Source organism: Saccoglossus kowalevskii, chromosome 11 (genome assembly GCF_978046115.1).
Source record: "Saccoglossus kowalevskii chromosome 11, keSacKowa6.1, whole genome shotgun sequence".
Taxonomy (NCBI): domain Eukaryota; kingdom Metazoa; phylum Hemichordata; class Enteropneusta; family Harrimaniidae; genus Saccoglossus; species Saccoglossus kowalevskii.
This window is the reverse complement of record NC_140651.1, coordinates 20,233,264-20,257,515: the sequence shown is the minus strand read 5'-3', so window position 1 is coordinate 20,257,515 and position 24,252 is coordinate 20,233,264. Positions and strand designations below refer to the sequence as shown.

Sequence of the window (24,252 nt, the reverse complement as noted above, 5' to 3'; positions counted from 1 at the left end):
AAATCGTATAATAACACATCATCGCGTCCATCTCACAGTCAGGTTTCAAGAATGGCATATATTTTGAATTATTTGTATAACTTTTGGACAATACTAAGATACTGGAAGGTGTTTTTGACTCCCGTGTGCGAAGCAAAAAAGGGAGTCTTTGCAGTTAGTGTGTCTGTATGTGTATGTGTATGTGTGTGTGGGGGTGTGTGTGTGTGTGTGTGTGCGTGTGTGTGTGTTTGGATTGCTATATGTTGCGAGGACAAAAATACAGATATATACCTACTTCCGAGGACATACACACCTTCCGAGGACCTTTTTCATAGACCTCGGAAAACATAATTTATATTAATAGTTAATTCGATTATTAATACGTTTTGCGTAGCTTAGGTTTAGTATCGGGGGAAGGTATGGTTCACGTTATATTAATATTAATATAATTGTACCATACCTTACCCCGATACTAAACCTAAGCTTCGCAAACATTTCTATGTTCAGTCACCGGATATTCAACTCTTGTTTAATTAAACTTAATTAAAATGCAATTCTCCATTGTATTGCATTGTAATTGAGTTTAATTAAACTCCAATTAAAACGCAACCCTATATAGGAACGCGTTTTAATCGAGTTCATATCGCAACTATATTAAAAGTTAATTCAACTATATTAAAAGTTAATCCAATGAAGTCCTCGGAACATATTGCAATACAAGTATGTGTGTGTGTGTGTGTGTCCGTCTGTTCCACTGATATCTCAAGAACCTACCTCAAGAACCAAACATCAGTTTTTGATGAAACTTGGTGCATAGATGGCTTGGGCCAATGTGCAGATTTGATTAGGTTTAGCTGATTTTTAGCTGTTCCATGACTGTTCCACTGATATCTAAAGAACCACTCATTGGATTTTGATGAAACCTGGCACACATGCTCCAAACTGATGCGCAGATTTGATTAGTTTTGGATAAAAATCTGTGCAATATTAATTACCTAATTCGCATATTGATTAATCAATTTTCGGCTTTACCACTGATATCTCAAGTACTAATCATCACATTTCAATAAAACTTGGTACATAGATGTCATAGGACACTGCACAAACCTGATAGTTTTTAGGGTAATATCAGTAGATATTAATTACCTAATTTGCATAATTAATAAATTTTCAGCTTTTGATATTGCAAGTAGTAATCATCACATTTCAATGACACTTGGTACATAGATGTCATAGGACACTGCACAGACCTGATAGTTTTTAGTGTAATACGAGTACATATTAATTACCTAATTAGCATAATTAATTATTTTTCAGCATTTGATATTTCAAGTAGTAATCATCACATTTCAATGAAATTTAGTACATAGATGTTATAGGACACTGCACAGACCTGATAGTTTTTTAGGTAATATCAGTATATATTAATTAGCTAATTTGCATAATTAATTAATTTTCAGCTTTTGATATTTCAAGTAGTAATCATCACATTTCAATGAAATTTGGTACATAGATGTCATAGGACACTGCACAGACCTGATAGTTTTTTGGGTAATATCAGTATATATTAATTAGCTAATTTGCATAATTAATTAATCTTCAGCTTTTGATATTTAAAGTAGTAATCATCACATTTCAATGAAATTTGGTACATAGACGTCATAAGACACTGCACAGACCTGATAGTTTTTAGGGTAATATCAGTATATATTAATTACTAATTTGCATAATTAATTAATTTTCAGCTTTTGATATTTCAAGTAGTAATCATCACATTTCAATGACACTTGGTACATAGATGTCATAGGACACTGCACAGACCTGATAGTTTTTAGGGTAATATGAGTACATATTAATTACCTAATTTGCATAATTAATTATTTTTCAGCTTTTGATATATCAAGTAGTAATCATCATATTTCAATGAGACTTGCTACATAGATCTTCTAGGATTATGCAGAGACCTGATTAGTTTTAATTGGATATTAATTACCTAATTTGCATAATGTTCTACTGATATATAAAGAACCACAAATTGGATTTTAATGAAACTTCTGAAGAGAACTATGCAGAAACCCAATTAGTTTTTGCTAAATATTTATGCTTATTAATCACCTAATTAACATAATTAATTAACACTGATATCTCAATTACTGATCATCACATTTGAATAAAATTTGGTACATTAATGCTATAGACAGGCCTGATTAATTTTGGGTTAAAATTTGTTCATATTAATTCTCTAATTAGCATAATAATTCATAATTTTTTTGTTCTGTTCTGTTCATATTAGTTACCTGATGTACATAATTAGTTTTCAGCTTTTCCATCAATATCTCATGTACAAGTAATTATGAATTTAATTTTTAATGTGTCTTCAATACTCTCAGCACACGGGAGTTCTTTCTAAGCTTTCTTTGATTGTTAATTCGATGTGCCGATGCGATGTGAATGCGATTTGTCCTTCTTATCAGGTAGAATATAAGTTTACAGTAATTAATTATCTCAGCTGGTTATGTATTTCCAAAATTCTATCTATTAGCTTAGCCTAGATGAAGTTGTGTAATTCAATTCCTAAATTTGTTATAAATATTGAGGTCTTGAACACAATAATTCATTGAGAAGTCGATACAAACTATTTACCTTTAATAGGACAACATACTGCTACTGGGTTATCGGTGTCACCACTTACATTAGTGCAAGTATACCCATTAGGACATGAATCAATGAACGGTACAGCGGGCTCTCCAGGGGGAACTATACAAAATACCATATCACCTTCGAATTCGTAAGGGTCCGCATAAGGACAGATTAATGCTGCAACATACAGTAGATTTAAATCAGAGAGGCTGTAACATATGACATAGCAAAACATGGGAATTTGAGTGTTTTTCAACATCTTTAATATTGCGTATAGATAAAAATATTATGATTGAAATAGTATAAAACAGTATGAATGTAGCACACATAGTTGTATACGATCGATTAAATACTTCCAATGCCCGAAGCTCTTAGCATTCATTTTCTTATCCAAAGACGTAGATCAAAATTAATTGTATTTCGAACAAAATACAGTACCTTTTTGTCAAAAAAACATATTATGATATTGTAAAAGATATCACACAAATTTCATTATAAGACATACTTTGTAATTTATAGACGTCGATAGCGATTAAGGTTCCAAGTCCTTCAAAACACACATCAGACGAGCCAGCGGGTGAGAGCAGTCCGTAATCGGAAAAGGCGTAACATGCCCCACCATCTCCAAGCGCGAAATATAGTTCTTCCACGTGTGAGGCAGCACTAGCACATTTCTATCAAACAACAATACATTAGGCAGACCATAAAAAATTAAGTCTGTATAACTACAAATTGCATCCTAGATTTGAAAGACATACAAAATTTTGCGTACATACCAAGGCCTTGTCGGTTCGTGTTGCATAATCTCCATCAAGATGAGGGTTACCTGTGCCTTCCAATGTGGACAGTGATTCTGGGAGTATCCAGCAACTGTCATATACGTAACCTAAACAAATTCGTTACACGTGTTCAATCATATAGTTGTATCATATCGCCAAACCTAAACTATGGATGGGTTAAGAACTATGTTGTTTGTCCATCTTTAAAGCTCTTCTTGGATGATAAGTCCGAATCAAGATAAAATGTGAAGGCAACAGGTAAAGACAGGTGTGTATACAGTACATTTTTACAAGATGCGATTAGTAATAATTTTTCTCGTGTAATTTGCATACTGAAGTTTCGGGTTTATACTCGTTGTGTACGCTCTGAAAGCTTTAATGGTTTCTTCACAGAACAGCAATCCTTGGTCAGTGTTTGTTCTTTAATTACACGTGGTCTATCTATACACGTCCTGTGACGGCATATAACAACAAAGGCAGTGTATACAAAGTCCTAACATAAAGGATTATGATCGATCGAGAAGAACTAAGTTTGACCGTAATTGATAACATTCCAATTTAACATGCGCCTTGAATAGTGTATTTGAGTGTTACTTACCGATAAACTGTGGACAATCTGCTATCATACAAAAACGGGTTTCAAAAGAAGGACCCCCACATGGCACATCATAATTCCAACATCTTCTGTGCCTAGTTCGAGAGCCGCTCCCACATGTTTTTGTACAGTCTGACCAGGATTCCCACGTTGACCATACTAGTCCAGAACAAAGGAAACATAATATTATTGTTGCTTAAACATTTAACTGGCAAATTAACAAACATAATATTACAACATGGAAAAACTAATATGATATCGCAATCACAACAACAGAAATTGTACAAGGTAAAACTCAAATCCAAAACATTACATTACTCAACATTTAGTTGAACATACGAGACATAGATATCTGGGTATACAGCCAAAAGTTAATGTCGGAATTAGCGCACATCCTGCTAGATGTGGACATCTACCACCTAGCATATCATTCCGAGATATAATCAAATAGTTTCTGTAAGAAACCTGAAGTCACGTGACACTGATGGTATCAAGATTCTTAATATGGACGAAACAAAACAATGCATCTTTAAAAAACATGTTTACTGCATGACAACCTTTAGGAAATGAGCGGAAAAGAGCATTGACATTGATAATGGTTTTGTTATACAGTCTTGTGCCTCATAGCGTCAAATACTGCGAAGATAATGGCAATGCCTTATTCGTGAGTTCTAATCGCGTGTTGCGTGTTCGATCATAAGTAATTAAACATACATACCTGTATCACATTTATATATAGTTCTAACTTCGTAATAGTCGGTCCAACTAATATAATTAGTTTGACCAACTTCTCCATCATATTCCTGAAGCAAAACCATCGTTGGTAATGCAGGATCTATGGCAAAGTCGTATAGACCATAATGCATAATTGAACCATAATCGTACATAGTGGATTGAAGATCCATGTTATACTCTTTCCAGAAGTTACCCTCATACTCTGTCAGTGAAATATATAATCACATATTACTTAACATAATTTATTCAGAACCAGGAGATTGCTCATGCGTTATTGTGTACATACGTGTATTGCGGGATTGTAACTTACCAGGCTTTATATTGTCCCATTGGATTTCAATGTAGTCATCTCGATCGTATCGCGAATGTTCGTGGAAAAATCCTAAGGCGTGAAGAGCTTGGTGTTTTATAATTCCATCCCTTAAGCACGATCCGTCGTTTCCGTCGTAAAGTGACAACTCCTGCTTTCCACCGATTCTTCCAATATATGACCAGCATCTTTTGTAAGATTAACGATTACAAAGCTATTTTATTTCCACACCCTCAGCTAATCTTATCAGATAAAAGGCAGATATACCACCCGATTATCACGATTATTCAAGTCGAAGTATTATAATACCAAAGAATTATCTTACCCGTCCCCATTGATTATACTTATATAATCGTCTGCCACACCTTCCTTGAATCTTATACATGCCATTGTTGCTTCTTCTAGATATTTCAATGCATTCCGTACGATTCTCCTCCCATTTTCGTCTACGCAAATAAAGGAACATTTGTATTTATTTTACACCGTGAATCATTAGCTTTTTATTCTTCTAATGTTTATATTTTATTCGTCAATTATAAAATGAAAGAGAAAGTAGCCAAATCTGTTTTTAGATACATATTCACAGATTTTGTTTAAAAATATCTTCAGTTATTTATTATCAGAATGTATTTAAAAATCACTAAATCAACGTTGTCCTCAACTTTTTCATCCGCACTTTGAATGAACATCACACATGATGAGTTACGGTCGTTTTCTTAAAAATGACCGAATGGCGACATGTTTAAATACAATGTGTCCTTAACTATTTCTCGGACATGCTTTGACTCAAATGAACTTTGCTGAAATTAGTGACGAGAATTGGCGTAACTATTTTAGTGTTTAACATGAAGTAAATTTTGACCATTTTAACTGCTTACATATACGACAATTTTTATTTTTTACTTATTATACTTTGGTGTATCTTGTATCGTATCATCTACAAGTATATTTTCATGAATCGACTTACCTAATGAACTGGCATTGGGAGGGTTCCTATCAAATACGAAATGAATAACCGTATCAGTCCAATACAAGTCGGTATTATTTGTGATTCCTCTTTTTCTGAAAGCAGAACAAATTGCATTAGGTTGTGTTGTGTTGTGTCGACTTCATAATCATAGGCGCACACTCTGACAGAAGTAGTGTATCTGTAGTGACATACTTGTTTACGGAACACTATCAATTATAGTTACTCATGATTGGACAAGATGGGCATTCCTGCATTATGTCTTCTTTGTTGTTCTTCTGTCAGCTTTATATCACCTTGAAATAAGTCTGTAAAAAAAGGCTTCGACCTATAATATATAGCACCGATTGGTTTATTACAAGATTTTAATTGTTGTGTCTTTCAAATGATAACTTAAGGCAGTTGTATCCAAAAATGTTCTGATAAAAATGTTCGTTCATAAATTATCTGATGTATTCGTTTGTAGTTGATTTCACGTTGTATATATTGAATAGATGCGGGTAAAAATTGTTAGACAATTTTGTTCAGCAATCGAAATTTATAAGTATTACAATGAGAGTCTTTCGAAATCATTACTCCATACAATAATACTTTTAGTACAACAAAAGAAGCTCGTTAATTACTCACTCAAATTTCGATTGATTCGTAGAATATCATCAATGGATGGGTTACTATGGGCCCGTCTAGTAGATTTGGCTTCATCAGGATTTCTATTTACTGTATGTAATGCATCGTATTAGAAAAACGCAATATGTATTCTATTTGCAGTTCCTTAATTATATGCGTACTTCGTGATATAAATATTTGAATTCACGTCTACAGCAACGTGCTTCACTATTGAAAATAGGCTCGCACCTCTCTACACAACTCTAGTGAACATCCCCAAAGAAAACCGCCCCTGACCTTACAAACTGCAATGCACATAAAGCCGAGTATTCATGATCCGTTACTATATCCTGTTACGATTGAGCTCAGTGACATACAGGTAAATTATGAACAATTATTCTGTCTTACCTGATTCTGCAAATTCACACAGAAATGATTCAGCATTTTGGCAATTTGAAAACTGCCATTCAAAGACGTTTTCATTGTTACCTACACCGATTACACACTTAGCGTCGCTTGCTAGAAATCGTGCCCAGGGATAAGCTGTCTTCTCATTGTATGGAATCGCTCTTTCGACCCATACTGGTCTCATATTACCATGTGGTTTACGTAATCCAATCCAAAGTTTGACGCCACTATAAGTAGATGAATATTAAAATAAAACAGAATAAAAAAGGAATTTGTTTTTAAAGGAGGAGAAACCCATTGCATTATAGTAATTATTCTACATTTTTGCAAGGTTCATTCTAACGATGAAGTGCGAGGACTGTGGTGAAGCAAGAAGTATTCGTTTATGCCAAGAAAACTTGCATTTGTGCCAATTGTTCCTCTCCCGAGGAGACAAGCAAACCTGGAGACAAAGGCAAGATGGCAGACAATATATATTTTGGTGTGTGTGTATTTCATTTCCAGTACTATTGTCTTGTCTATCCCATAATATCGGTGAAAAAACTCCTGTCGAGTGTGAGTCACTCTGTGGGTGTCCTCTCATAGTGGACTATACAATCTACATTGTGTGTAGTGCAAAAGTCCGTAAACTTCATGAACTTTTCTTCGACGAATTTAAAAAACAACTCCACAGCGAAAACAAATCACTATTAGAACAACTTATCACAACAGAGTAGAGTTCAACGGGCCTCAGAATGAATCACTATAACAATACACTAGACGTAACAACCTAATAATCCAGGTAATACCAGAAAAAGAAGATGAAACTGATTGACGACATAGTCATCTATGTAGCCGAAGCCGTGGGAGTACATGTTTCCGAACACGACATCAGCATCAGCCATCGACTTCCACGTAATAGTGAGCAAGCAATATCCAACATAATCGTCTGTTCCACGCGTCGGAGAGTCCACAGTCAATAGTACAAGGAAAAGAAGGATATGCACGCCAAAACAACATCTGATCAAAATTTACATAAATGAACAACTAACTTAGAAGGGCAAGAAACTTTTTCAGGCAAATGGAAGTATCTCTGGACTGATAATGGAAATATCCTAGTGCGAAACACGAAAAGAGTCGGGATCGCTCGCTCTGAAAATCTCGTCCTTGCAAGTTGCCCAACGTATATCCTAACATAATTAAGGTAACATCAGTCATAACACCCTCGTTCAATGAATACAAATTGTGAGTCCTAATATAATTATAATTGCATTTACTATTCCCCCGAAGATTGAAATTCATCTATTTTACTACATGCCTACTCTTTTCTACATCTCAGTATTCATTCCTTCTTCAAAACATTTCGAAATATTTTGTTACATATTTCAATTTATTGAATCAAAATTTGTTTCTTATTTTAGCTCTTGGTAAAACATGGTTTAATCCTTTTTAACTTGCCAAAATATAATGCAATCACTTGTAATAGAGACAGTTTTCACGATGGGGGTGTAGCTTTATACATTCACAGCTCTCTCTCTCTCGCATCTCTTATCAGGAACGCATTTACAGAAGCATACCTATCCCAGTTAAAGCTATGGATGAAAAGTGCATCATCCTTTGTGACGTCAATATTGACACTACACATTAAACCGCACCTGCTACTATTTCATTCTTCTCAATGCATATAATTTCATCCAGACAATCAACACTGCTACTCGGGTTTTTCAACAATCCAGATATATTACTACTCATGATCGGTAGACCCAAGTTCAAATTCTACTGGTTGACGCCAGGATAGCGCATTAAATTGCCATTTGATAGGGAGATGGCCGCACAGCCCTGTCACGTAGTCCCAAACAGGAAATGATTTATGTGGCAAAATGCACTAGCACTTGCAATTTTCACATACAAAAAAGTCAGGAGAGACAACAGTGAAATTCAATGTCCGGAACTGTCGCCTGGCACAAAAATATTTAAATTAAAAAAACAAAAAAAACAATCCAGATATATTGAGGAACAAGAATTGTATTTGCATACTATGAGGTTATTAAGGGGATACTACAAAATATGTACAAAGACAGTACAGGGAGCATGCGCGTCGGTCGACCGCGTATATTTTGCAGTATCCATGTAATAACCTTATTATTATACATATTTTCCTCATGAGAATGCCGAAATCCAAAACATTTTGTTTAGCAAACTTCTGCAGGCAGCCAAGTTTGTGATTTTATTATCATAGGACGCGTACGCGCGTAACCGTTCCATATTTGGAATTCGCGTTTCCTAATATGATAAGATGAAAATACCCAGTACACTATTTTTCGACAAAAATACACTATTCAGTTTAATTTAAAAACACTCAGTATAGCTATACAGAGTATGACATGGTAGGAGTGTGTACAGATCTTGTGGATTTGCATCGGTTGTGGAATACGGTAAAGGGGGGCCGAAGCATGCACACTGCATACACAATATTCTAATGGTCTTTAACGAAGATATGACTTAGACATAACTGATTAATATCATTTTATTGATAGAAAGCATTTATTATGAAACGCCGGAATCACGTATACTCAGTCTTGACCCTCCATTTGAAAACTGTACACGACTTCTATCATACTAAACTGGTCACCATTTTATTTGGTATCCTTAAAAAGTTACGTAAAATATGTTTTATACAAGAAAGCGGCATTTACAAATATGACTTCCAAAACTTTAGTCCAGGTCTCATGTTACAATGGTTTGAAAACTACCTTTCCAATCGACAACAATTTGTCAACATTGATAACACACTATCTTCATTCAAGGAAATAAAGTGTGGTGTACCACATGGATCGATTTTAGGCCCTATTGTAGTTTTAGTTTATACCAATGATATTATAAATTCCTGCAATTTTTTTTGATTTTCGTTTTTTTGCTGACAATCTAAATATATTTCCTTCATATTAATGAATGGTGCAATGCTGACCAAGTTACTATTTAGAAACAAAAACAAACTCGATGACTATAAGTCACCACAGAGAACAATTACCACAGAGATCAATTTGGGTCACCAGTAGAGGGCTTTTGTTCCACACACTATTTAGGGGCAACAATTGACTGCAATTAAGTGTAGAAACTCTATATAGATATACTAACTAAATTAAGCCCTGGGAAAATGGGTATTATCTCACAGATTCGGCATTATGTTGTTAGATAAATTTTTCTCCTTCTGTATAATTCGTTAATTCTTCCCCAAATTTCTTACTGTGTAGAGATTTAGGAAAAAACATTGTTTTTTATGTATAATTATTTACAAAACTAAGTACTATGTATATAATTTATTAATAATTATTATTTTGTTTATTTTTTTTCAAGAGTCACGGATTTCCGTGATTCTCACTATAGGCAATATACATAAATATATATTTATTCAGTTGTTTATTTATCAAATTCATTTGTATATTATTAATGTATGTTTTATAGTGAAATAAACTTCATTCATTATTTCATTCAAATGCTGGGCTGTAGATCCTACCTTTGAGCCGTTATCAATTTATACGATGACAATAAATTAATAAATACATAATTACATCGTGTGTGTAATGTGTAATACATTACAATAATTAAATACACAATTGAGTCTGTAAACAATACATAATTAGCTTCTTAAAGTACGATCCAGACGCCTCGTGATAGTAAGGTTGACTAAAACAAAATTTGACCATATACAGTTCAGCATCATAAGGTTGGTACAATCAGCATTCAACACTATACATAAAGACGATAACAGTGAAGATGAGGAGATGGTAAACCGTAATCAGGAGCAAAGATGCAGGAATATGAATGAAGATAATTGAATATACACGGAACGACATATTTCACGAAAGGAAAGAAAGTCAAAATCACAACAAATTGAAAACCCTTTTATTTGGCAGTGTACTTGACAACTTCCATCAAGAGAACATTAACCAAACATCAACCTTGTCAATGGTGGACTCCCTAAATTATCCATTACAGTTCCTGTATTTGCATGATTGGAAGCAATGTGACATCTCAAAGAAAATCAAACTGACGCTAGGGAAGTACAAAAAACTGTGAAGAGTCCACTTGGGGTGTGTCAAGAGATCACTGCATCTGTTTTCATAAACTGGCCAGAAAATTGCGATGAGACTAGTGTGAACCAATTAATGCAAAATAATGCAGATATTCCAACTTGTGTGGGTTCTTGAAACCAAGCCAGAAACTACAATCATAGTATCTCGTAGTTGTAGAACGCAGTAGTAGTGTGGTGTGAATACATGAAAAAAGGTAGTCCGCCCCAAGATTTTGTGAACCTTTTATGGCTACAATTCTATACCTGTAGATAGAACGCCCACCGCATCAATCGACCATTGTGAATTTTAGCTCTATTTAAATACAAAAAGGGTTGATGGTCTGTTTCTATTCAAAACTGGTTCAACAACAAATATTTTTCGAAATTTCTGTAAACCCCAGATAATGCCTAGACATTCCTTTTCAATTACTGAATATCTACACTCCTGATCACTAAGTTTTCGACTTGCATATGCAACAGAAAATGCGATGTGATTGGTGTATTGCAATAACACGGCCCCCAACCCTCCCTGGGAAGCATCCGTTCTAAGCACAAAAGTTTTGTTCATATCTGGAAGCAGCAGGATGGGTTTGGAGCTCAAAGTTTGTTTTAGCTGTACAAACGCATTCTGGTGTATAGGTTCCCATTTTACTAGCTTAGACTGACCTTTCTTAGTCAGGTCATGCAAAGGAGCCGCAATAGATGCAAAGTTTGGGACACATTTTCTATAATATGAGCAAAGGCCTATAAAGCTTCGGACCTGTGTTTTAGTAGTAGGGGGCTATGCCCTTAGCAATGCATCCACCTTTAATTTCATCATTTCAAGTTTTCCTCCACCCACAATATGGCCTAAAAACTCTAACTTAGTATACCCAATGAAAGATTTAGTTGGTTTTGCTGTAAGTCCAGCAAGTTCCAGTCGTTTCAACACGGTCTCCAGTGATTTCAAATGATTGTCCCAGGTGTGGTTATACACACAAATATCGTCTACAAGATTTACTACCTGATCTTTTAAACCATCAAGAATTATTCGCATCGTTCTTGAAAATCCAGCCGGACTACTTACAATCCCAAATGGAAGAACTTTATACTCCATATGACCCAAAGGTGTTTGGAATGCAGTTTTTTTCTTTAGCCGTTTCAGTTAAATGAATTTGCCAAAAACCCTTTGTATTGTCAAGTTTGCTCAAATAATTGTATTTTGCTATGCAAGCGAATAATTCTTCTGGATTGGGCATCGGCTCTCCATCAAAAACAGTGATTTTGTTTAACTTGCGGAAATCATTGCATAGACGGACAGTGTCATCTTGTTTCTTTACCAAGACAATAGGAGACGAATTAAGATATTGAGATATTTCAATCACATCAAGATCCAACAAGTCATTGATTTCTTTAACAATGATTTTTCGTGCCGCCAAAGGAGGTGAATAAGAACTTCTAATTGGTTCATCAGTAATCACTGTTATATCATGCATTATTGCATGCGTACGTCCAGGTATATCAGTCAATACTATTTATACAATACTTTCATCACCTCTCGGTTTTGAATGTGTGTTAAATCATCACTTATATGAACATCTTTTATTGTTTGTTTGCCCATTATGGGGAGCAATTCCACTAATTCTGAGAACTCTGTAGTGGGTCCCCCAATACCATGCTCATGTGGCTGACTATCAATCAAGCTAACATTTACCTGCGTTAGTACACCAGAATCATTTGTGTCAAATTTGCTTGGTATTTTTTTAGCATATTTGCATGAAACAGTTTTGATTTTCCATTTTTTATAATCTTATAATAATTTTCTCCCAGCCTCTCCACAACAGGAAATGGTCCCTGCCATTGTAGGTGCAATTTATCACTCACTGTAGGTAAGAGTAACAATAGCAGATCACCCACCTGGAACTCTCTCGGTTTTGCTGATTTATCAAAATGTCGGCGATAAACGTCACTAATTTTTTGAAGTTCTTTTTGTGCCATTTTACAAGTTTCTTCAAGGCTATTTCTCAAATCTAAGACATACTGATAGGTGAGCTTATCCTCAGAGTTTACATTTTCCTCTGTCCAAAGTTCACGCAGTATTGCAATAGGGCCTTTCACAGTTCACAACCATGCAACAGTTCAAAGGGTGAAAAGCCCAAACTGGCTTGGGGTGCTTCTCGATATGCGAAAATCAAAGGGTTTATAAACCTATCCCAATCATTGGGCTGTTCTTCACACATACGCACAAGCATACGCTTAAGAGTGCCATTGAACTTCTCTGTAAGACCATCGCACTGTGGACGGTGTAGTGGTTAACCTACGAATACTTAACAGTCGAGTGACCTCGGCCATGACCTCTGAGATAAATTGAGTCCCCAAGTCGGAAAGGATCTACGAGGTATTCCTACTCTATTAAAATATCTACAAGGGACACGGTAACCGCCCGGATATTCTTAAGAGGTGTTGCTTCAGGATATCGTGTGGCATAATCTACCAACACCGAAATATATTGGAATTTGCGAGGATTATGAGATTTAAAAGGACCCACAAGATCTACTCTGACCCTGAGGAATGGGATGCCAATCAATGGCATTTTTCCCAGCGGTACTTTACCAACCTTACCTTTAGGAATTGTGCGTTGACACACGATTGGCAATAACGTTTTACATCTGCATGCAAGTTCTGCCAATAAAATTGTGATGTATACGGTCAATTGTTTTCTGAGTACCGAGATGTCCACCCATAATTGAGTCATGGTCGACTCTCATGACCTGCCTTCTTAAATGTTCAGGAACCACCAGCTGGCTTATTTTTTGTCTATTATTTTTTGCCATGCACAAGCGATACAAAAGATTTCCCTTTGTCTGAAATTTTGCTTGGGCACTCTTCCCACATTGATTAATTTTACCTGTTTCAGCATGTTTGAAAGGGATTATCAAGGTTTTATTTGTTAGCATTGTTAGTATAATCCTCGCTATCAAGTTCAGCACAACTAGTTTGTTTGCAGGTTTTACTTTTGTCTGTGCTCGCGTCTGAACACATAATGTATAGGTGTACTGATCAATCGCACCTGGCGGATTTCCAAGCTTGATCAAGGCCTTGGGTTCCCAAGGTGGAATGGTGTCCGACGATGGAGTGATAGATTCTTCATCCCACATCTTGTCGTTTTGATTTTGTAATGGTGACACAGACAATATAATACTTTTCACGGTCAAACTAACCGCATTTATTAGGTTAATAATACATACGAGGACATGAAGTGACTAGTGGCCTATCTCTGTTGTAAATACGCTACTTAAAATTAATTACGATTCGCAAAGACTACATGCATTTGGAACAAGACCTAAATATGCGAAACAAACACACGGAACAACTATGCGCCTATTCTAATGTGTTTGTGGGACCTGTTACTAACCAGTCTCTTGACGCAAAGTCCGACGTTCCAATATGTGGTCACACAGAGTGTTACTCTTCACTGTAGTTTTCCGACATCGGCAATTCCGGTACATGTAGTCGTCTGACACCAAGGCAGATGTTTCAAACTGTGGAGAGTCAATCTTCAATGTACTCTTCGTCTTTACCGGCGAACAACCAACATCCAATAGCACACACTTCGTCACGTTCTTCCCTGGAATCCCGTGCTGCATGGAGGGATCCCCAGTAGTAAATGACTGCCACGAGGTATGATTTAGACGCCTTTTTACTTGTCCATCTGGCTAGGTTATTCCACCGCTTTTGATTGGTGGGCCACCGAGCATTCTCCCAGATTCTATTGTATAGCTGTATCCTAAACAAAGGACATAGTTTGCCAAACAATGACACGACTGAATTGTCCATGCGAACAGAATGACATCTTCTTAGTGCCGTTGACAAGGTGATTTCGTTGTTCCCGAACAGTTAACATGTACATACATTCACCAAGCTCATACTTTCATCCAAATAAAACAGATCATGTTCAAACACTCTCCAAACAGCAGAAATATCACCTGTCCAACATGTCACCCGACACAAGATGTAGACATACATGGTTTAGTACATTGGTTATTAACAGTCCCAGTGAGTGTGAATATATGTATTTAACACTAAGCTAAATTGAATAGCGCATAGTCTCCGATTGAAAGCTAATTACGTGTGTATTTAGACTATCTGGGATGTATTCAAATTCGTACCACACAACTAAACTATACGAAGAAATGCACACTTTGACAGGGTGAATGGAACCTGCAATAGTACGTTTCTCGGTTGCCATGCTGCCGAAATAAATAATCCAGCCACTTGAATCAATCATGATCAAGTAAACTATATGGATATTCACCATTGTGTCAAATGAAACATCATACATTTTAGTTGGCACATTGAACTACAAGTAGTTTAGGATGTATGTGGTGACTATCGAGTGAGAACTAGAAACACGTGATTTGTCACATACCTTATAGTTGACGGGTCTCGTGAGCTGTCAGATACTATGATCTTACATGCTTTATTGATTAACTAGTCATCAATTTCCCAGATCCCTGTGCGACATGGGAACGGTTTTATTGCTTGTAGCTGCCACTCTGTTCGTATGTAACATAATGAGTACTGTCCGAACAATCAGTTATGATCTGTAAACCTCATACATTGCTAATTGACACAGTCACTAAAAGTGAATGGGGCTATATCAGTGAAAATAATGTTAATACAACGGTTGGTACGGGTAAGTTATGAATATAATAGTTAATTTCCCAAATAGTCCAATCAATTTATGGTTTGACCCATCTGAAATTGCAACAGAAATAATTTCTTCACAATAAATTTCGGGGAGATGCCTAGATTGACAAAAAATCTAGGCTTCCGAAATATAGCTAATTTGCGTATATTCAAAATTGCCAGTTGGTGCATTTTTACAACATGGAAAATATAACTATTTTTTAGATATTCAAGTTGCTGCGATATGGTTCGGTGAATGTATGTGATTGTGAAACATTCGATTGAACAAAAATTCCATTTTCATAAAAGCAGAATGGCCGTCAAAATTGTATCATTATATGTGCAACCTCGGGCGGCCACTCGGAGTATGTTCCTTGTAATGACTCCATGAGCCACGCCTTGGGGGAGGGGGAAAATTGATCCTAGTGACCCTGATGTTCACCCCAACCCTCCACCCCCAACCTTGATCCTGAAAGAGTCACTCCCGGTAGGACTGTCACTTCCGGGATCCAGAGTCCTGCATTCAGTATTGCTTAGGATCCCGCCGAGTTCTGGACGTAGAAAGGACGCACAGAAGGTGTTGAGGGGTGAACCTTGGTTCCCGCAGAATAAAGGCCTAAGTTCTTAGGGTAGATAAATGTTATGCTAAACCTTTTCTGCTGGACCAAGCGCTACCTCATCAAGCGGTGTTTGAGACCAGAGCCAGCAGAGTCTGGAGTCAAATCACGCACCTGGATCGGAACCTTCGGTTCTGCCCCGACCCCAGTACCACAAATGGTTTGGGTTCGGTGGGACGGAAAAAGGGGTGGCGGCATTCATGGAATATTTTGACCGGTTAGTCGGACACAATCCAAGGACTGAGAGCAGAGTGGCGACCCCCAACCTTCAAGTTATGGCCAGCCCACTGGAACGAATTGTTTTGCGCCCCCAGCACTCTGAAGTCCCAATGATGGAATGCACAAACCTCCTAGACCAGCAGACACAGCCATTGGTGGGACACCACACGGCTAAGCGGGATATTCTGCAGTGTTATCTGTCTCTCGTGGCAGGGGCTGCCTCTGTAAAGCGGAATGCAGTTTTGGCTGTTTTCACTGGACGCACAACTGCAACAGTTATGACGGCTGGAACTCCCCCACCCTCTTCTATTTTGAGTATGGAAGGAGCAGTCTCGGTGCTTCGGGATCCAACTGACCAGATGGCACAGGTGAGACCCGCGAGCCAGTTTGGCTTCTGACAAGGGCAAGCGACAGTAAGGACCCTAAGCTGAGAAAATGTAACGCCCAAAGTTGGCACCCACTGGTCAGAAGTAGCCAGGAGGCAAGAGGGAATGGGAAACGCACCCCTCAGGAAGAAGGAACCAGGTGGTGCCTCCCCCTCATCCTCATGGGTCACTTATCCAGCTGCAGGGGAAGCAGGTTTGATGCTTCAGAAGCGACAAGTAGGATGGACACATGTTCAGCAGGATGCAGAGTCAGTACCTATCGACTTCTACAGGCCTTGCGGAGTCTCACCCTGGCAGAGGAGAGATCAACCCGATGTAGAACCGCCGAACCCACACATCCCTCTCGCACTGGTTCAGAGGAAGCGTTTAACTGATCCCTGGACTCTCCAGGTGGCGATACATGGTTACAAAATCATGATGCAATCTCCATCCCCCTGGAACCAGCCCCTGTTTGGGGCACAACTAAGGGAACCCTGCAAAGCGGGAGCAATCGGATAGGAGGTAGATAGTTTGCTTACCAACTATACACAAATACTCGCAAATATTGAGACCACAAGTGGCTGTGCCTGGTTCTGGACTTAGTTCATCCTGACGCCTATCTGAGGCAAGGGTGAATAGGAAGACTGTTTCCCACATCAAGTGTTTGCACTTGGCCCAACTGGGCGAATCAAGGGTGTCGCTGACTCACTGGGTGTATCGGTATGTGCTGGTAAGTATCACTCAAATCTAGCAAGGCTAAGCAGTAGAAACAGAGCATGGAGAATATTATGGTGCTCTGCGTTTCCAGGTAGCTCATACTGATTTAGTCTGCTTAAGTCCAGAACGGGACACAGCCATTTGTAGTCTCAGTTGTAGTCTTTGAAATAACCAATACTTGCGAGTAGAAGCCTGGACCTAACTTGAGATGGCTTCTGTATTTTGTAAACGGCATTTGATTATTATTATTTGAATTTACAAAAAAATACGGCAGACTGTCGATGAATGCCAAGGCGTACAAAACATTGTCCAAACTAGTCCTGATTTGTTTCTTCATAAATTAGTTTGTTAGACCGTATATGGCACCGGGTTTTGGTATAGATGTACATATAAAAACGTTGCTCTTGAGAATTTACCACAAAACGTAACAAATTACTTGGACTCTCGTTAATAGAATATCGGCTTGATTTGTGTTTTCTCTGGGCCCTTTATACAAACAAATACTGTGCACAACTTGTAATCCAATCAGGATATAGTACTTGCTAGTGTGGCTGGGTCATCTGCAATTATTTTATTTTTGCTTTGTTGCCTGTTCCTGTGTTTGTTTGTACCTCGAACGAGACACGCTCGAACGAGACCGTCATTCTAGAAGACGTGGCTGTATAACAGAAACATACATTCGTACTTCTGAAACTATACCGATTTTTTGCAGAATGTCTAATAGAGTTGTTGACACGCCGAAACATTGTGCAAAACTCAGCCACCAAATAATCATTACCCTCACGAACTCCCCTGTCAGCCATAATTTGCGGCTCCATAACTTCTGGTTTTTCCGAAGATAGCATTATCTATAGTTGACCCAGCTATAAACAAAAACTGAGCAAAACGTGGAGTGCTTGTCTATACAAGAATTGTGAAATACTGCTGTACATGTGAAAAGAGTCATTAGAAATGCAACAGTAGATGAAGATACAATTTAATGAAAAGAACAAATTGCCACTCAATTAGTGTCACAGTAACAAAGAATCCAATTGGTGAACTGATCCATAAAGTCGGTATATTACATCCGAATTAAGATGAATCAATTATTATGCCAGGGTAAATTATTCGCAACACACTATGGATAGATTATAATGATAGACGTAACTGCCAATGCCGCGATGAATTCTCCATATCGCTACCAGAATTTAGTAGAGGTTCGTCATAAATTGTTCTTTGACCCAAGGCAAATTTCCAGATCCATTTGAGTTTCCAAAAGTCACTTCTATATATAAAGGGATATGCTTTGTATGTCAATAATAATAAGCCAATCTCAATTTTACCATTGTTTTAGCGAAATAGTTGAATCACTCAAAATGGATTTCGAAAAAGTACTGGTCAAATTTTAACCTGACAGGTCTTATTTCTACCATCGCTTATAACATGGACAGGGCATTTTAGGTAAATCGTTTGGTATCTTTATTGACCTCAAACTAGCTTTATATACTGAAGAACATGATATCACAAACTAAAATACTATTGGATAAAGGGTCTTCCAATTCTTCGGTTTCGAAACTGTCTTGAAATCCGCCGATAGGTATTAATGGTTGCACGTCGCTCCTCAATTCGATTAAGTGCGGTGTCCCCCAAGGTTGTGTCTTTGGGCCATATCGATATCATATCTACATTAAAGGGGCACTTCCAGTTAAACCTAATCTCACATCAAATTTACTTTCTGTATTAAAATTACAATAGATAACAAAAAACTAGATTAACTTTGTAAATAACATAAACAATAGTGTCCCATGATTCTTTGGTGCAATCCCTGGGCTTGGAAGTTTCCCCTTTAAAGACATTAATACATCACCAGACTACTTCGATTTTTGACTTATTGCCGATGATACTATTTAAATGAATAGAACTTAAACTCTATTAATGACAATTTAGCCAATGTGTATGACTGGTGCAAAGCACAGAAGCGTACAATTAGTATAGAGAAAACAAATTATATAATCTTTAAAACTCTCCCAAACCAACTAACATTCAAGGCAGATTGCAATTAGATAGTTCACCATGGACAGACTGCATACCTAGCCGTGACAATTGATTCGTCCGTGACGTGGGAAAAAATTGAGGGAAATGTCCCACATCACTAATGCCCCTTTGTCGGTTACAAAAAAAGATGGTCCGGCTTAACACCTTCGCTTATTACTAGTACCTTGCACACTCCGCTTTCCTATTTCGACAACTTGGTATTCTTGAACTAAATAAACTTAGTTAACTTCATTGATGCCTTTTCATATTTGATTTAAAAAAATAAACACACTGCCCATGATATCAGTGATTATTTAAACCAACAACCACATCACTAACCAACAAAAACATCCTCCAATGGGAACACCCCAATTATCAAACGAGGTTCTTACTAAATATAATATAACGTGTGCCTCTGTCAAGCACTGGGACACTCTCCTTTTATTTCTTAAAGATATAGATCATAGACTATCTTTCAAATCAGAGTTAAAACATGTTCTTATTTCATCGACACTATTGATTTATCATGAATGATACGTACGTATTATTACGTCTGTTACGAGTGCTTCTGTATTCCTATGTGGTAGCCATAAACTATATGAAGTCTTAAAAGTAGTCAGGTGAGTGTGATGGGAAATAAAAGCCAAATGTTAATGCTAGGAACATGTCAGCATACATCGCCTTGGCTGCACATTGTATTTACTGCATAGTTTAGATTTAGGCCTCAATTATTATATTCCGCATTTCCACTTTGTTTGGTTGGTTTATGCTGATTCATGCGAAAGTATGTTCTATATAATTGTTCTAGGATATGTGTATTTATCTCCGTGTTACTAAACCAGGTTAATTGTACTTTATTGCTATTTTTATATTAGACACATAATAATGTTATCACAAAACATGGTAAATATAGACCACGATTCAATACTTTTACATTATTAAATGAATCCAAGTACATGCCATTATTATCAGAAGATGTGCGTTAATCATCATTATTCATGATATATGTTGATACTAATCAATAATTTGACCATCAATTCAAAATGGAAGGTCGACAGTTGATGCCATTTGAGTGCTTGTTCAATTATATAAGTATTTGTATGATCGTTCACATTTTCATGTCCAGTTTGAAATTGTCGATGTATTTCTGGTTCGAAATAATATGACTCCCTGGCGCAACAATATTGCAATTTTGCCAAAGACCGTGAACACTGAAAATGTGCATAGAATCTTCATTGGTGTATATACTTGGTCAACACATTGTTATTTCAAACTATGTGCAATGTTAATGCTATCGTGTTTACCTTGTTGCCAGTACGTTGACCGCATCACGGACGTGTTCACTCTCAAGAACAGCCAAGTCACCACCAAGTTCTTGACACTTGATCCGTGCTTCCGTCCATCCCAGAGAGTAGTCTGGGACAGTGTAACATCTATCTAACAATTTAACGTCGCAGTGTATGAGTGCCACAGTGGATCCTAGATGGAGGATATAGAATAGATGTCGGGTTGGTGTCTAGTGCCACAATTCAAAGCAGACATATTTGTGGATTTATTTATGTCAGCTAATACATATCTTACAAATTATAAAGAGTTAATTTATTATTATGCTGTACCTGTACGTCGGGGAAGGTTAATTATGACAGTTCACGTCAATGCGCAGTGTGTCTGATTATCGTTGATTATTAATATTGATTGATTTTATTAAATTGGTAATTAAAATAAAAGCATTTCTTACCCAACAGAGCTCCTGAGAACACAAAAGATATCTTCCACAATGCTTCCATGACTGTGACGCAAGAAAAAAATACATTAATCGGTTTTGTACATTACGGCGAATAGTTATAAACCACCTGATAATTATAAAATTTGCGGAAGTTTATTTTTCAATCTGTGCAATACATTTCTGGTTGTAATTTAAGACTCAATGTAGAAGGGGAAATGTGTAGTTAATGGACTAAATGAATATGTGTGATTAATGGAAAACAATACTATTTTGCCAAAACATTAAGAATAAAGTGGATTATGAAATATACAGCAACAGTCCACATGTGAGTACAACGACATTCTTAAATGTATGCGCCTAAACACGATACAACGTAGACCCTTACCTGGTAAAAATACCTCTTGTTTTCAGGTAGACAGCCCACCAATTGTTTCACAAATATCCAGTGGTGGTATTTTATTATATTTACGAATCGTAAAACATCTGTTGTTGAAATAAACAGATGTCTCATAACTGAATCAATTGTTTTCCTAATTACCTACGCAGACTAATTTAGTTCAGTCTGCACATTTAAGTGCTCACACTATAATCAACAACTTCTGTCTGATGATTGTAGTATTATTATATGTCGCTGGCTGCGTATTATTTGTACAATATGTATGTGTACTGAGGATGGCAATTAGCGTATATAAAATACAATGTATGAAGCTAAATTTCTTAAAATTTTGTTCGAAATGAAAGATATACAAAACATTTCTCATTCGATAATTGTAAATGTATTTCTATAATAAATATATCCTAAATATAGTGATTACAGTTTAATGGAATATCCAACCGAACTTGAAATTAAGGAGACTACATCAAGCAATTCAACTGTAATTCAATTTAACCTGGCATCTTGTAACACTATCGAATGCCATGACCTTAGATTTAAGTTGATAACGTGAGTGCAGTTGTCACTGTAGTAGCAGAAACAATTGTTGTTGTTGCTTTTGTTGTTGTTATTTTTACTGATTCTTCAACATAAGCGTTTTCCTTAACAATATATTCATCTATAATGTGATCACAATCCTATACACAGATATAGGCTCCATTTTTGACATGTTTTCTGTTTTCTAGTGATGACGACCAACCCCCTAAATTATCGCATTGACATCAACCTTGAGATTTTGCAAAGAAATAGCTGATATTTATCCGGTTTGTCATGTGACGTCGACAAACAACCCGATAAACAGTTGAAAGCCAACTGAGCAACCTAAACAAAAACATCATTGACAGAGGAATAATAGAGCAGACAGTTCAGGAAGTCATACGTAGTGCCTGTCACTCTGGTCACTACTCATAGCAACATGTTTTGGGGGTACTGTCAGTGGTTGTTTATAGTAAGCTATTTGCATCATCTTCAGTTTTCAAGGTATTATTTCCCAACCGACTGCCTTCACATATTTGCGGAGGGAACAGTCACAAAATCGTGCGATCGAATCATGATTTGTATCACTTCAACTGCTGTATCTGGGAATAGAAACAACGGTGAGGCAGTGACGCTTCTGTAGACTTTGATAAATTTATTTATAACGATATGGCAAAATGCTTTAAACGGATTCTGTTTTTTGACCGGATTCTATTTTAGTACTGTGCAAGAATTGCATTAAAGGCGGTGGTCGTCGCGCCGCGCATGTGCGACATTTGTGTTGATAAACATTGCTTTTCCCACAATTCAATGTGCTCTTCTAATGGAAATCAAGTATGAGTTTCGATCTGAGCGCGACTTTCACTAATTACCGCCGGTGATACTGTTCATTCATCTAGCACAATACCTAATTAAATCTTGGTAGCGTATCAGTTTGTACTCGTTCATCTGCGCAACAGTCAAAGTCGCCATCTTTGTTTATATGAGACTATATATCGCACATGCTTGGCGCGTCTACTACTGCCCTGTCAATTATATTACTATTTGTTGTTGTATATGGGTCAACTGAATTCTACAGTTGATTTTGTCAAATAAAATCAAACACACGAGTACGTGTATACACGTTCTCATAATTAAAAGTATTACGTTTGATGTAAAGCCGCAGCGGAATATTCAAAGTGAGTTTGAATGAGTTTGATATGCAATATCGTATGGTAATGTAATTTAATAATGTGATTCATAGAACAGTAGCAAAGAGTATGGTTTATTTTCAGAAAAATATGTTTTATGCTGGGCCTCGATCGCTTTACTTTGGTGAATGAGTGCGTGAGTCCGATTTTTCTACGTCAATATAAAAACAAACCATTTCCTTTTCAACTAATATGATTTATCATATGCCCTAATGCGTTTGCGTATGGAATGTATGTCGCTTGGAATTACAACACTTGATTAAATCATTTATCATCCGAACAAGTACATCCGCGTTGCAGTGACCGTATATCCTAAAGTAGCACCAGAATCTGGTAAATGTGAACCACAAAACAAATTGTTAACACATTAACCAGACTTTCGTAAGCACGAAAGAAATTCGGCTTGGTTCACGGCTCAGCAGCACGCAAAACGTGTTTTGCTCTGGACCATGATCGCTTTATGACAACTCTCGTGGGTCCGATTCAGTTCTGTGTTGTTATACAATCAAACGCTGTGTAAAACTTGCAATCCAGTCAGAGTATAATTATTGTTAGTGTGGCTGGGTCAGCTGCAATTATTTTGTGTTTTTACGTTTGGTCGAACCTAAAAATAACTTATTTGAACGAGTTCCTCCACGTTCTCGGGCCATGACTGTATAACGGAAACATACATTCGTACTTCCGAAATCATACCGACATCTGCAGAACGCCTAATAGAGTTGTTGTCACGACCGAACATTGTGCCAATTCCGGG

At 37.0% G+C, this 24,252-nt stretch overlaps 1 protein-coding gene across 1 annotated transcript in view; it reads right to left on the bottom strand.

The window, feature by feature from the left end:
• LOC102803652 (uncharacterized) overlaps window positions 1-21,827 on the bottom strand; it is a 33,882-nt gene extending 12,055 nt beyond the window's left edge. Inside the window, exons 1-14 of the mRNA XM_085505468.1 lie at window positions 21,784-21,827; window positions 21,411-21,461; window positions 20,977-21,151; window positions 7,020-7,246; window positions 6,633-6,722; window positions 6,232-6,313; window positions 6,006-6,100; window positions 5,364-5,484; window positions 5,039-5,226; window positions 4,712-4,930; window positions 3,997-4,152; window positions 3,396-3,505; window positions 3,125-3,293; window positions 2,623-2,796 (exon numbers count right to left, since the gene is read on the bottom strand). Of these exons, the coding sequence (XP_085361594.1) occupies window positions 2,623-2,796; window positions 3,125-3,293; window positions 3,396-3,505; window positions 3,997-4,152; window positions 4,712-4,930; window positions 5,039-5,226; window positions 5,364-5,484; window positions 6,006-6,100; window positions 6,232-6,313; window positions 6,633-6,722; window positions 7,020-7,246; window positions 20,977-21,151; window positions 21,411-21,459 (1,855 nt within the window). The 5' untranslated portion in view covers window positions 21,460-21,461; window positions 21,784-21,827. The remainder of the gene's footprint in view (window positions 1-2,622; window positions 2,797-3,124; window positions 3,294-3,395; window positions 3,506-3,996; window positions 4,153-4,711; window positions 4,931-5,038; window positions 5,227-5,363; window positions 5,485-6,005; window positions 6,101-6,231; window positions 6,314-6,632; window positions 6,723-7,019; window positions 7,247-20,976; window positions 21,152-21,410; window positions 21,462-21,783) is intronic.
• Between the last annotated feature and the right edge of the window lie 2,425 nt (window positions 21,828-24,252).